Here is a 14883-nt window from a genome sequence, read left to right as displayed (position 1 = left end):
AAAAACAATAAATGACAGACCAAAAATATTGATGTTAGGCAACCACTATCCCACTGAAATCAGTTTGATGTCCAAAACAAATCCAATCTCTTTCAGTTTAATATGAAGCGGGGACAAACTCTGGAAATTAAATTTTGAATATAAAAATCAATGTTTAAACTAGTCGTGAAATCTTAGTGTTAGGAACGGTGATTATATTTTCTATGAACCGTGAAAGTTAAATTGCAAAGTTCTCACATTCAAGCCAATTCCTGTAATAAGTTTACTTTTTTCAGTAGACTGCTAGCTAGATATGTAGGAATTTTTTTCGTAATGTATAGTGATGATGTAATGTATAGTTCTGCCTTTAAAAAAGTCAATAATTTGATGAAACGGGTCAGCTGAGCCATAACAAGTGGATCTATTTGTTCAAGCAGTTATTATGGTGCTGCGTGCACTTTGTACACATGAGCAGAGCAACTTTATATTGTTATGTATTTTAATCAACAGATTTACAGTATAAAAAGTTTATTTTGCATCCTTTAAAAGAAGTATGGGGTTCTTTAACTGGATGCAGCATCAGTCTAATGCTGCATCTGTCCCCCACTGATTCTAAGGCTGAGAACTTGATTGCTCTGTTCTCATTCATTGAGCAGAGAGCAGTGGCTGTCAGTCACCAGCTCTCTGCTCTGCCCCTCTAGGGCTCACTGGAACGCTGGGCTATGCAGGGAATGGGAGCGGCTGGCTCAGGTTCCCAGCGACACGCTGAGCTAGCTGCCGATCCAGTCATCTTGGTGGATCCCTACCGTAAAGTCAGGATCTTTCCTGAGCTTTTTCCAGTTGAGTGACATCAGCCGATAGTGGGCTCTAGCCTGCTGTTGGCTAAAAATGGGTCACAGTGGTTCAGAAAAAAACTGCACTCCTGTGATCCATAGGAGAAGTAGGGCCCAAAAAGTTTTGGCCATGCATCTCCTATAAGTGCTTTATTTACTTTATGAACTGTAGCTGCTGGATTAATTTATAAGAGCAGATATATTGCTTCTGCTATAATAATAAATAATCAAATAAATGTTTAAAGTATTTTTAAAACTTTAGTGTTGTTAATGATGGTTATATTTTCCAATAACTTTGAAAGTTACACTGCAGAGTTTGTTTATATTCAAGCCGATTATTGTAATGATTTTTTCACTTTAATAGCAGGCTAGATGACATTTTGTTATAATGTACAGTGAATTACTCTACCCACATGCATATTTCTACTGCTATTTAAACTGATGTGAGAGACTACCATTCTCTGGCTTGTTGTATCTGGCGCAGACACACGCTGGGCGTCCTTAGCTGCGAAAATGGGGTTACCTCCATGGTAAGCATGCTCTCAATGTACTCATTGCTATACAAGTCCTGATCTAAACATTTACTAAACATTTATTTGCAAAGTATTTCAAACTAGTGTTTAGGGTGCATGTGGCTCAATTACTCCTTCCTTGTAGTCCTTAGTTTTTTAACTGTTTTAACCAGACCCAATCTACTCCCCAGTTGACCTTTTCTTTCGTTTTTTTTTTTTTTTTGCTACTTAACACTCAAGGAAATGCTTTTGCGTCTTTTCTCTGGGGTAACAGTTGTAAACTGTAATTGTTGCTAGAATGTTAGGGGTGTTATTGGCTAAGATCACTTTTAAGGAAAAAAAAAAAAATATTGGATGTGCATATTTTTGCAGAAAAAAAAATGTGCCTTTATGATTTTCTCCCACAGGAGCCTGAAACACATTCGTGATCAGTGGACCTCAGGTGCAATGTCAGCTCCTGCAGACTCTTCCTCTAGATCTCTGCCCACACCTTAGATAGAAAGCTGGAGGAAGTGTCAATGGACTACGAGTGCACTAATTACTGTACTCTTAACTACAAGTCTGTCTGCATTGTGGTAGTTTATTCAGTCACATCCCTGCGAATGTATTATGCGGCAGTGTGGGCGGTGCTCTGCCGATTTTAAAGGGGAGGCTGTTACACCCTAAAAATAAGTGTATTATGGTACAAAGGGTGAACTTAGCTTTAAAATAAATCTAAATTCAAAGGTTTTTTCAGTTTTGGATAGAGTGTAGAAGAATACAAACACTAACCTATTCTTCCTCGCTACCTTTTGTCTATGTTGCTCTAACACAGTGTTTTTCAACTCCAGTCCTCATGGACCCCCAACAGGTCATGTTTTCAGGATTTCCATTATTTTGCACAGGTGATTTGATCAGTTTCACTGCCTTAGTAATTACCACAGCTGTTTCATCTGAGGGAAATCCTGAAAACATGACCTGTTGGGGGTCCATGAGGACTGGAGTTGAGAAACACTGCTCTAACAGAACTGGATTTTATGGTATGTGGGGGAGGTGACCACAATCTTGTGACAGTGCTTGGGCTGTTGTCTACCCAACTTAAGCACACCCAAGGTTGTACTTCAGCAGCGAGTATGAAGACTTACTAGAAAAGAGGGGAACATTGAGGGTAACCAGGAGCACTCTCAATGGTTAAAACGACTGCTTCTTTAAGGTGAGCTGGCCCTAAGAAGACATGATGTGATGCCTGGAAGCTTAGTTCCACTCAGACCACTGTTGTATCTCAGGGTGTCATACTGTATCTGCTCTAAATGTTAGACACAGTTTAGAGTCAGTTTGTAGTTAGGTTATCTCTTCTGGCTAGATGGAGTGCGTACTAGGGATGGGATTGCTCTGTAGTCTTGTGTTACTGTCCAACCTCTACTGGGGAAAAACAATTGCCATGGGCAATATACATCGCTTAGCCATAACTTTATAATCACCCACCTAATATTGACTAAGTCACCCTTTTGCTGTCAGTATAGCCCTGACCTGTCAAGCCATGAACTCCACTAGATCTTTGAAGGCATGCTGCCAAGTCATCGGTAGCAGATCCTTTAATCCTGTAAGTTGCGAAGTGAGGCCTCCATGGATTAAACTTGTTTTTGCGGTACTTCCCAGAGATGCTCAATTGGATAGAGGGCTGGAGAATTTGGAGGCCAAATCAACACCTCAAACCATTCTTAAACCATTTTTGCAATGTGGCAGTGTGCATTATCCTGCTGAAAGAGGCCAATGCAATCAGGGAATACCGTTTCCATGAAGTGGCATATTTGGTCAGCATCAATGTTTAGATAGGTGGTACAGGGCAAAGTAAAATCTGCATGAATGGCAGGATGCAAGGCTTCCCTGCAGAACATTGCACAAAGCATCAGACTGCCTTCACTGGCTTACCTTCTTCCCATAGTGCAACCTGGTGCCATTTCTTCCCCAGGTAAGCAAAGCACATGCACCCAACCATCCACATGATGTAAAAGAAAACATGATATATTAGACCAGGCAACCTTCTTCCATTGTTCTGTAGTGGGTCAGCATGGGCACCCTGACTGTCTACAGCTACGCAACAAACTGCGATGCCCTGTGTGTTCTGGCATCCTTCTATCAGAACCAGCATGAACTTTTTTAGTAATTAGAGCTACAGTAGCGCTTTTATTGACCTGGACTACAAAACCAACCTTCACGCCATATGTGCATAAAAATGTCTTGGCTGTGCAGGACCCTGTTGCAGGTTTTCCTTCTTTGGACCACTCTTGGTCAGTCCTGACCACTGCAGACTGAGAACATCCCACAAGAGCTGCAGTTTTGGAGTTGCTCTGACCCAGTCATCTAGGTATTACAATTTGGTCCTTGTCAAAGTTGTTCAAATCCTTACATTTACCCATTCTTTCAAAACCTCAACTTCAGGGACAACATGTTCACTTGCTCCTTAATATATCCCATCCACTTTCAGGTGCCATTGTAACGAGATATTCAGTGTTATTTATATTTTCCCTGTCAGTGGTCATAATGATATGGCTGATCAGTGTAAGCAGGAGGGATAACGGTGGCAATCTAAAGATGACCACACATTATATAATCTGATTTTACAATCTCCTATAGATCTATGTAAAGTGCCTGCACAACTGATTACAAATTAAATTGACTGTTTAGGTTTGTCCTCACTTTACTCAGGTTTAATAAATGTAAAGGAGATTGTACAGACATTGTACATTCATATTGTAATGTGTATGACCACCCTTACAATATCTGCTTTTGCCATATGTATGTCTGTCCTAAACAACATACTTCAGAACCTTAAGGAAAGGTTACAGAGCTTAATGCAGAAATAAATATATTTTTGTCAGTTATATAATGTAATTGTTCACATATGGAAACTGCAACCCTAATACATTCACTGGTTTAGTCTGGCCTACTTCATCACGTAAGCTGTATTGGTTAATGCATCATGTAATGCTGAGCTGACATTAATGGTGATTTAGAGGACATTATAAACCAATGGCAATTAGCAAAGCCTATTTGAGAAATACAGAACTTTGATTTACTGTTGAATTCCTGCTGTTTCTTTACAGTTAATCATGGAGACCCCGTGACCTATTCAAAGCACTTCACTGTATAGCAGGATAACATATTCCCCAAATTGCTCTATAATCCATTTGTTGTTAAAAAAAAGAAAATAGCATTAGAACTGCACAGAGAAAAGTGCTGGGAAGGTTGTACAAGTGTGTTTTATTGCTCTAATCGTAGCAATCATTTATTCTTATATCATCTCATATCATGTTACAAGACCTCTTATTGACATCCTCCTACAGTTCTTGATTACAAGGATAGCTGTTAATGTTGTTAGCCTCAATAAATATTGCAGTATGCTTTACTTTAAACAAAGGAAAGCCATATTGAAAAAAATAAAATAAAAAAATTAAAGCTGAAATAAATACATTTATATATAAATGTATGGGATACACACTTTTTGGGGGACATAGCAGCAAACTCATAAGCTATGTGTGAGCCCTGGTTCACACCCGTGCAGATTTGAAGCCATGCTACTTCAAAGCTGTCAGTGCGATTTCATGTGTAGCTTGCTGACATCTGTGTGATTTCATTTAACAGATGTCAATGCAAGTCACACAAATAGTGCAGGAACCTTTTTCAGAATTGCAGTGATCTGAACGGTTCCACTGCCGCAAATGGGGTGCGACTTGTCAAGCGACTTAGAAACATCAAGTCATATGACAAGTCACACTGGTGTGAACCAAGGCTAAGAGTGTATATCCCATTACATGCATGTGTCTGGTTCCAGTAAAAATCATTCTTGTGATGTGTCCTTTACAGCCATCAGATACTGCCTTGAGCGGTTATATTCTAGCTCTGTGAGAGTTAACAGCAGCTGCCGCTACTGAAAAAAAGTTGAGCTGTTTGTCCATCCCTTTCTGCTCTCTCCGCCATTCATATTGCTCATATTACTACACTGCCACAATGGGTCACATTCTCTGAATGGGCGGTGGGCCACCTTGCCATTCAACTGTTCCCCCTACATTCACAGAAGACGATGCACTATGTAATAGTGGTATGTGCTTTATGAACAGCGCAGCAGGCCGAAGGGGACAGATGAGTGGCACAAATTTTCTCAGTAGCAGTGTCTGCTGCTGCAGTGGAAAAAAAATAAATAAATAAAAAATATATATATATATATATATATATATATATATATATATATATATACCGTATTTGCCGGCGTATAAGACGACCCCCTACTTTTCCTGTTAAAATATAGGGTTTGAGCTATACTCGCCGTATAAGACTACCCCTCTTCCAACGCACACCAAATAAAAATGAAAACACATCAGATTTGATTTCAATATGGTATGCTATTTCAGTATGGTATTCCAATGATGGGGTGCTATTCCTCCCACTGACACCAATGATGGGGCATGATTCCTCCCACTGATACCAATGATGAGGCACTACTCCTCCCACTGACACTAATGGTGCCCCATCAGTAGTGTCAGTGTGTGAGGAATAGTGTCTCATCATTAGTGTCAGTGGGAGGAATAGTGTCTCATCATTAGTGTCAGTGGGAGGAATAGTGCCCCATCATTGGTGTCAGTGGATGGAGTAGTGCCTCATCATTGGTATCAGTGGGAGGAATCGTGCCCCATCGTTGGTGTCAGTGGGAGGAATAGTGCCCCATCGTTGGTGTCAGTGGGGAGGAGGAATAGTGCCCCATTGTTGGTGTCAGTGGGGAGGAGGAATAGTGCCCCATCGTTGGTGTCAGTGGGGGGGAGGAATAGTGCCCCATCGTTGGTGTCAGTGGGGGGGAGGAATAGTGCCCCATCGTTGGTGTCAGTGGGGGGGAGGAATAGTGCCCCATCGTTGGTGTCAGTGGGGGGGAGGAATAGTGCCCCATCGTTGGTGTCAGTGGGGGGGAGGAATAGTGCCCCATCGTTGGTGTCAGTGGGGGGGGAGGAATAGTGCCCCATCGTTGGTGTCAGTGGGGGAGGAATAGTGCCCCATCGTTGGTGTCAGTGGGGGAGGAATAGTGCCCCATCGTTGGTGTCAGTGGGGGAGGAATAGTGCCCCATCGTTGGTGTCAGTGGGGGAGGAATAGTGCCCCATCGTTGGTGTCAGTGGGGGAGGAATAGTGCCCCATCGTTGGTGTCAGTGGGGGAGGAATAGTGCCCCATCGTTGGTGTCAGTGGGGGAGGAATAGTGCCCCATCGTTGGTGTCAGTGGGGGAGGAATAGTGCCCCATCGTTGGTGTCAGTGGGGGAGGAATAGTGCCCCATCGTTGGTGTCAGTGGGGGAGGAATAGTGCCCCATCGTTGGTGTCAGTGGGGGAGGAATAGTGCCCCATCGTTGGTGTCAGTGGGGGAGGAATAGTGCCCCATCGTTGGTGTCAGTGGGGGAGGAATAGTGCCCCATCGTTGGTGTCAGTGGGGGAGGAATAGTGCCCCATCGTTGGTGTCAGTGGGGGAGGAATAGTGCCCCATCGTTGGTGTCAGTGGGGGAGGAATAGTGCCCCATCGTTGGTGTCAGTGGGGAGGAGGAATAGTGCCCCATCGTTGGTGTCAGTGGGGAGGAGGAATAGTGCCCCATCGTTGGTGTCAGTGGGGAGGAGGAATAGTGCCCCATCGTTGGTGTCAGTGGGGAGGAGGAATAGTGCCCCATCGTTGGTGTCAGTGGGGAGGAGGAATAGTGCCCCATCGTTGGTGTCAGTGGGGAGGAGGAATAGTGCCCCATCGTTGGTGTCAGTGGGGAGGAGGAATAGTGCCCCATCGTTGGTGTCAGTGGGGAGGAGGAATAGTGCCCCATCGTTGGTGTCAGTGGGGAGGAGGAATAGTGCCCCATCGTTGGTGTCAGTGGGGAGGAGGAATAGTGCCCCATCGTTGGTGTCAGTGGGGAGGAGGAATAGTGCCCCATCGTTGGTGTCAGTGGGGAGGAGGAATAGTGCCCCATCGTTGGTGTCAGTGGGGAGGAGGAATAGTGCCCCATCGTTGGTGTCAGTGGGGAGGAGGAATAGTGCCCCATCGTTGGTGTCAGTGGGGAGGAGGAATAGTGCCCCATCGTTGGTGTCAGTGGGGAGGAGGAATAGTGCCCCATCGTTGGTGTCAGTGGGGAGGAGGAATAGTGCCCCATCGTTGGTGTCAGTGGGGAGGAGGAATAGTGCCCCATCGTTGGTGTCAGTGGGGAGGAGGAATAGTGCCCCATCGTTGGTGTCAGTGGGGAGGAGGAATAGTGCCCCATCGTTGGTGTCAGTGGGGAGGAGGAATAGTGCCCCATCGTTGGTGTCAGTGGGGAGGAGGAATAGTGCCCCATCGTTGGTGTCAGTGGGGAGGAGGAATAGTGCCCCATCGTTGGTGTCAGTGGGGAGGAGGAATAGTGCCCCATCGTTGGTGTCAGTGGGGAGGAGGAATAGTGCCCCATCGTTGGTGTCAGTGGGGAGGAGGAATAGTGCCCCATCGTTGGTGTCAGTGGGGAGGAGGAATAGTGCCCCATCGTTGGTGTCAGTGGGGAGGAGGAATAGTGCCCCATCGTTGGTGTCAGTGGGGAGGAGGAATAGTGCCCCATCGTTGGTGTCAGTGGGGAGGAGGAATAGTGCCCCATCGTTGGTGTCAGTGGGGAGGAGGAATAGTGCCCCATCGTTGGTGTCAGTGGGGAGGAGGAATAGTGCCCCATCGTTGGTGTCAGTGGGGAGGAGGAATAGTGCCCCATCGTTGGTGTCAGTGGGGAGGAGGAATAGTGCCCCATCGTTGGTGTCAGTGGGGAGGAGGAATAGTGCCCCATCGTTGGTGTCAGTGGGGAGGAGGAATAGTGCCCCATCGTTGGTGTCAGTGGGGAGGAGGAATAGTGCCCCATCGTTGGTGTCAGTGGGGAGGAGGAATAGTGCCCCATCGTTGGTGTCAGTGGGGAGGAGGAATAGTGCCCCATCGTTGGTGTCAGTGGGGAGGAGGAATAGTGCCCCATCGTTGGTGTCAGTGGGGAGGAGGAATAGTGCCCCATCGTTGGTGTCAGTGGGGAGGAGGAATAGTGCCCCATCGTTGGTGTCAGTGGGGAGGAGGAATAGTGCCCCATCGTTGGTGTCAGTGGGGAGGAGGAATAGTGCCCCATCGTTGGTGTCAGTGGGGAGGAGGAATAGTGCCCCATCGTTGGTGTCAGTGGGGAGGAGGAATAGTGCCCCATCGTTAGTGTCAGTGGGGGAGAGGAGCGGCTGCTCCTTCTTTCAGTTCGGCAGCTTGATTCTCGCGGGGCCTTTCGGCTCCGCCTCCTCGCCGGTGATTGGTCACCTGTGTGCGCTGGCGCCCAATCACCGGTGAGGAGGCGGAGCCGAGCGGCCGTGCGACCATCGAGCGGCCGAACTGAAAGAAGGAGCAGCCGCGCTTCCTGGACCGGATCATTGTGGGACCGGGACCGGAGCCAGGTAAGGTACAGCAGCCCCTCTGCCCACCCCTGTACTTAGGACACCGCCCCTGGAAAAAGTGCCGCCCTGACACCGGCTCGCCGTATACCGGCGTATAAGACGAAACCCGACTTTTCAGAAGATTTTCAGGGGTTGAAAAGTCGTCTTATACGCCGGCAAATACGGTATGTATATATATATATATATATATATATATATATATATATATATATATATATATATATATATATATATATATATATATATACATATACATACATACATACACACACACACAGTGGGGATCGAAAGTTTGGGCACCCCAGCTAAAAATTTGTATTAATGTGCATAAAGAAGCCAAGGAAAGATGGAAAAATCTCCACAAGGCATCAAACTACAGATTAGACAGACATTCTTATAATATGTCAATAAAAGTTAGATTTTATTTCCATCATTTACACTTTCAAAATAACAGAAAACAAGACAATGGTGTCTGCAAAAGTTTGGGCACCCTGCAGAATTTATAGCATGCACTGCCCCCTTTGCAAAGCTGAGACCTGCCAGTGTCATGGATTGTTCTCAATCATCGTCTGGGAAGACCAGGTGATGTCAAGCTCAAAGGTTTTAAATGCCCAGACTCATCTGACCTTGCCCCAACAATCAGCACCATGGGTTCTTCTAAGCCAGGCATGTCCAAAGTCCGGCCCGCGGGCCATTTACGGCCCGGGGGTCGGTTTAATACGGCCCTCCAACAGCCCTCCCTGCTCTGTGTAATGTGGCCCTCCCACGGCCCTCCCTTCTATGGCAGACAGTCTTCTGCTTGAGAGCAGAGGGCAGTGCGCATGCCTGACTGCAGCGCGTTCTCCCTGGTCTGTGTAAATGCGGCTGTCGCACGGCCCTCCCTTCTGTGGCAGACAGTCTTCTGCTTGAGAGCAGAGGGCAGTGCGCTTGCCTGACTGCGGCGCGTTCTCCCTGGTCTGTGTAAATGCGGCTGTCGCACGGCCCTCCCTTCTGTGGCAGACAGTCTTCTGCTTGAGAGCAGTGCGCATGCGTGACTGCGCCGCGCTGGGAGCGACAGAGGGCGGTGACGTCAGGGCCGGGCTTCCAGCATGAAGTGTGTTTCTCTTCCCCTCCCGGCTGCCGAGCAGAGACTTCAGCTCCAGCTACCTTTTTCACCCTTCACATTAGTGCAGGTAAGTTTTTTTTAAATTTCTTTTCAATACATTGTGAAAACTCAGCTGTCAGTTGATCTTAATGTTATGAAATGAAAAGTATGTCGTTTGCAATTAACTTGGCATAAAATAATTTATTTGCATTTAATTGTAATGGTTCAAAGAATGTTCGGAAAAATGTTTGGCCCTCCACCATGTTCACTTCATCCAATCTGGCCCTCTTTGAAAAAAGTTTGGACACCCCTGTTCTAAGCAGTTGACTAGAAAACTGAAACTGAAAATAGTTGACGCTCACAAAGCTGGAGAAGGCTATAAGAAGATAGCAAAGCGGTTTTAGATGTCAATATCCTCTGTTCGGAATGTAATTAAGAAATGGCAGTCATCAGGAACAGTGGAAGTTAAAGCAACATCTGGAAGACCAAGAAAAATATCAGACAGAACAGCTCGCAGGATTGTGAGAAAAACAATTCAAAACCCACGTTTGACTGCACGATCCCTCCAGAAAGATCTGGCAGACACTGGAGTTGTGGTACACTATTCCACTATAAAGAGATACTTGTACAAATATGGTCTTCATTGAAGATTCATCAGAAGAAAACCTCTTCTACGTCCTCACCACAAAAATCATCGTTTGAACTTTGCAAATGAACATATAGACAAGCCTGATGCATTTTGGAAACAAGTTCTGTGGACCGATGAGGTTAAAATGGAACTTTTTGGCCGGAATGAGCAAAGGTACGTTTGGAGAAGAAGGGGCACAGAATTTAATGAAAAGAACCTCTGTCCAACTGTTAAGCATGGGGTTGGATCAATCATGCTTTGGGGTTGTGTTGCAGCCAGTGGCACAGGGAACATCTCACGAGTAGAAGGAAAAATGGATTCAATAAAATTTCAGCAAATTTTGGATGGTAACTTGATGCCATCTGTGAAAAAGCTGAAGTTAAAGAGAGGATGGCTTCTACAAATGGATAATGATCCTAAACACACCTCGAAATCCACGGGGGATTACATCAAGAGGCGTAAACTGAAGGTTTTGCCATGGCCTTCACAATCTCCTGACCTCAACATAATTGAAAATCTATGGATAGACCTTAAAAGAGCAGTGCGTGACAGACAGCCCAGAAATCTCAAAGAACTGGAAGACTTTTGTAAGGAAGAATGGGCAAAGATACCTCAAACAAGAATTGAAAGACTCTTGGCTGGCTACAAAAAGCGTTTACAAGCTGTGATACTTGCCAAAGGGGACAGTACAAGATATTAACTCTGCAGGGTGCCCAAACTTTTGCAGACGCCATTTTTTTTGTTTTCAGTTATTTTGAAAGTGTAAATGATGGAAATAAAATCTAACTTTTGTTGACATATTATAAGAATGTCTAATCTGTAATTTGATGCCTTTTGGAGATTTTTCCATCTTTCCTTGGCTTCTTTATGCACATTAATACAAATTTTTAGCTGGGGTGCCCAAATTTTCGATCCCCACTGTATATATATATATATATATATATATAGTAAGCTCTAAGGAGCAGGGCCCTCTGTTTGATCTTGTACCAAATTGTATTGTAACTGTGACTACCTTCATTTTGTAAAGCACTGCGCAAACTGTTGGCGGTATGCAAATCATATAACATATTAATATATATATATATATATATATATATATATATATATATATATATATATACACACACACACACACACACACACACACACACACACACAGTATCTCCCAGAAGTGAGCACACACCTCACATTTTTTAAAATATTTTATTATATAATTTCATGTGGCAACACTGAAGCAATTACACTTTGCTACAATGTAAAGCAGTGAGTGTACAGCTTGTATAACAGGGTAAATTTGCTGTCCCTTCCAAATAACTCAACACACAGCCATTAATGTCTAAACCGCTGGCAACAAAAGTGAGTACACCAGTGAAAATGTACAAATTGGGCCCAATTAGCCATTTTCCCTCCCCGGTGTCATGTGACTCGTTAGTGTTACAAGGTCTCGGGTGTAAATGGGGAGCACAGGTGTATATAGGGAGCAGGTATGTTAAGTTTGGGGTTATCGCTCTCACTCTCTCATACTGGTTACTGGAAGTTCAACATGGCACCTCATGGCAAAGAACTGAGGATCTGAAAAAAGAATTGTTGCTCTACATAATTTTCTGTCATTTCTTCAGTGTTTTCACATGAAAAAATATAATATATAACAATATATATTTACAAAAATGTAAGGGGTGTAGTGTGTGTATATATCCCTCATCCATCTTGTTTTTATCAGATCGGATGCAGGAGGGGTGTAAGCAGTCATGTCAGTTTACATCCTTCTCCCCATAGACAACAATAGGTGGTCTAATCGAGTCTGCCTGAAAAAAAGGACAGACGGACCAGATCAGTCCACCCAGTGAAAGGGCCCTTTGGCTTTAAAGCAAACAGAATGATGTGATTACATTCCGAAACTTACTTGGAAATTGGATTGACGCTTGCTTCGACGATTGTCAAAACTTTACAGTTCTTAATATTTTCTGGAAACTCCTGTATCCCTGCAAAGAAAAAAAATGCCAATATTCATCAACACAAACTTAAAAAAAAAATACATTTAATAATCATGATGGACAATTTTACCAGAACACGATGGGATTCATAAAAGTATCTGGACAGAATTCTAAATCCTTTAGCAGATAAGACAATTAACACATAGGTGCTTCAACTGTGTATCTAGTTATTCGTAGGGAGTTCAGCTTTAAAGTAGTAGTAGTAGTAGTAAGACAGCCTCCACATATACACTTGTGTTCAAAATAATAGTGTGTTGAAAAAAGTGAATAAAGCTCAAAATCCTTCTAATAGCTTTTATTTCCATCCACACAATTGCATTGGGAACACTACACATTCTATTCCAAATCAAAACATGAAGAAAAATATAATCAAATTTGTGTTGTTCCTCTAAAAAAATTGAAGAAAAGTGAATATTAGACTGTTCAAAAAAATAGCAGTGTTTGTATTCTTCTTTACAAACTCAAACATTCACTATATAAACTGAAAAATGTTTGAAGATTTTGCTTTCCTTTGAATCACTTAATGAATATTTAGTTGTATAAGCACTGTTTCTGAGAACTGCTGTACATCTGTGTTGCATGGAGTCAACCAACTTCTGGCACCTGTGAACAGGTATTCCAGCCCAGGATGATTGGACTACATTCCACAGTTCTTTTCTATTTCTTGGTTTTGCCTCAGAAACTGCATTTTTGATATCACCCCACAAGTTTTCTATTGGATTAAGATCCAGGGATTGGGCTGGCCACTCCATAACGTCAATCTTGTTGGTCGGGAACCAAGATGTTGCACGTTTACTGGTGTTTTTGGGGTCGTTGTCTTGTTGGAACACCCATTTCAAGGGCATTTCCTCTTCAGCATAAGGCAGCATGACCTCTTCAAGTATTCTGATGTATTCAAACTGATCCATGATCCCTGGTATGCGATAAATAGGCCCAACACCATAGCATGAGAAACATCCCCAAATCATGATGCTTGCGCAACCATGCTTCACTGTCCTCACAGTGTACTGTGGCTTGAATTCAGTGTTTGGGGGTCATCTGACAAACTGTCTCCGGCCACTAGACCCAAAAAGAACAATCTTACTTTCATCAGTCCACAAAATGTTGCGCCATTTCTCTTTAGGCCAGTCAATGTGCTCTTTGGCAAATTGTAACCTCTCCGGCACCTCTTTTTTTTCAACAGTGGGACTTTGTGGGGGCTTCTTGCAGATAGCTTGGCTTCACATAGGCGTCTTCTAATTGTTACAGTACTCACAGGTAACTTTACACCTTCTTTGATCTTCCTGGAGCTGATTGTTGGCTGAGTCCTTGCCATTTTGGCTATTCTTCTATCCATTCGAATGGTAGTTTTTCGCTTTCTTCCACGTCTTTCAGGTTTTGGTTGCCATTTTAAAGCATTTGCGATCATTTTAGCTGAGCAGCCTATAATTTTCTGCACTTCTTTATGTTTTCCCCTCTCCAATCAACTTTTTAGTCAAGGTACGCCGTTCTTCTGAACAATGTCTGGAACGACCCATTTTCCTCAGAATTTCAGAGAGAAATGCACTGTAACCAGCATGTACAACATTTGCTGCCTTCCTTCCCTAAATAAGGGCAATAATTGCCACCTGTTTTTCAAAGAATGAATGACCTCACTAATAGAATTCCACACTGATATTATTTTGAACATGCCCCTTTCAATTAGTGATTCAATGACACAGAATCAGCAGCATGCATGTCATGATGTTGGGTCTGTTGGATTTCTATTACTCTACTAGACCTGCTAGTAAATTATTTGCCATGTAGAAATATCATTTCTACCAAAAACAGTGATTGATCAGGTTAGTGATGTCTGACTGCTATTATTTTGAACACAACTGTACATTGTTGATAACATCAATTAAAGGGTCAGTCCAGCAAAAAGTGATATGAGCCTGTCGGGTTGAGTCAGCCCCTGGCTTCCTACAGGTCTTGGATACTCCAGCAGCAAGAATCTCCCAGCCATAGTACCCAACTCTATTCCAGTCCACCTGGGGAGTTTTGGGCGCTTCTGTTAAACTTTGCAAGTTCCACAGTTTCCCATTACCTTCTCCATAATATAACTTGAATTACAAAAATCCAAAAGGAAAAGTACGAACTCCTGATAATGGTCATATCGGGTATGTAGTGCCAAGATTCAAAGCGCAGATATCTGACCAATACGGTTTCTAGGAGGAACAAGAATCTGTCAAGTGGTGTAAATGTCCAATGTCCACCATAATCTGAAAAATCGATTTTGGACGACCTGACAAAAGTACAAATGTGCCTGCAAAAGCATATTGGGTGGGTCAGGATAAATTATGAAAATAAAGAAGAGTTAAAACGACTCAGTCATTAAAAAAGGTATAAAAGGTAACCCTTAAGTTTGCCATTAAAAAAGTAAGGCTAAAGAGAAGAGGCGGT

General features: G+C 43.7%; 1 protein-coding gene across 3 annotated transcripts in view; it reads right to left on the bottom strand.

Moving 5' to 3' along the window:
• ERBIN (erbb2 interacting protein) overlaps positions 1-14883 on the bottom strand; it is a 349377-nt gene that overhangs the window by 82175 nt on the left and 252319 nt on the right. For all 3 annotated transcript variants that reach the window (XM_089653472.1, XM_089653471.1, XM_089653473.1), the window contains one exon: positions 12372-12450. In XM_089653472.1, the coding sequence (XP_089509598.1) occupies positions 12372-12450 (79 nt within the window). The remainder of the gene's footprint in view (positions 1-12371; positions 12451-14883) is intronic.

The sequence above is a fragment of the Staurois parvus genome, unplaced genomic scaffold (assembly GCF_062004578.1).
Source record: "Staurois parvus isolate SC_StPar_1 unplaced genomic scaffold, SC_StPar_1.0 ptg000714l, whole genome shotgun sequence".
Taxonomy (NCBI): domain Eukaryota; kingdom Metazoa; phylum Chordata; class Amphibia; order Anura; family Ranidae; genus Staurois; species Staurois parvus.
This window is presented reverse-complemented; position numbering and strand designations above follow the sequence as displayed.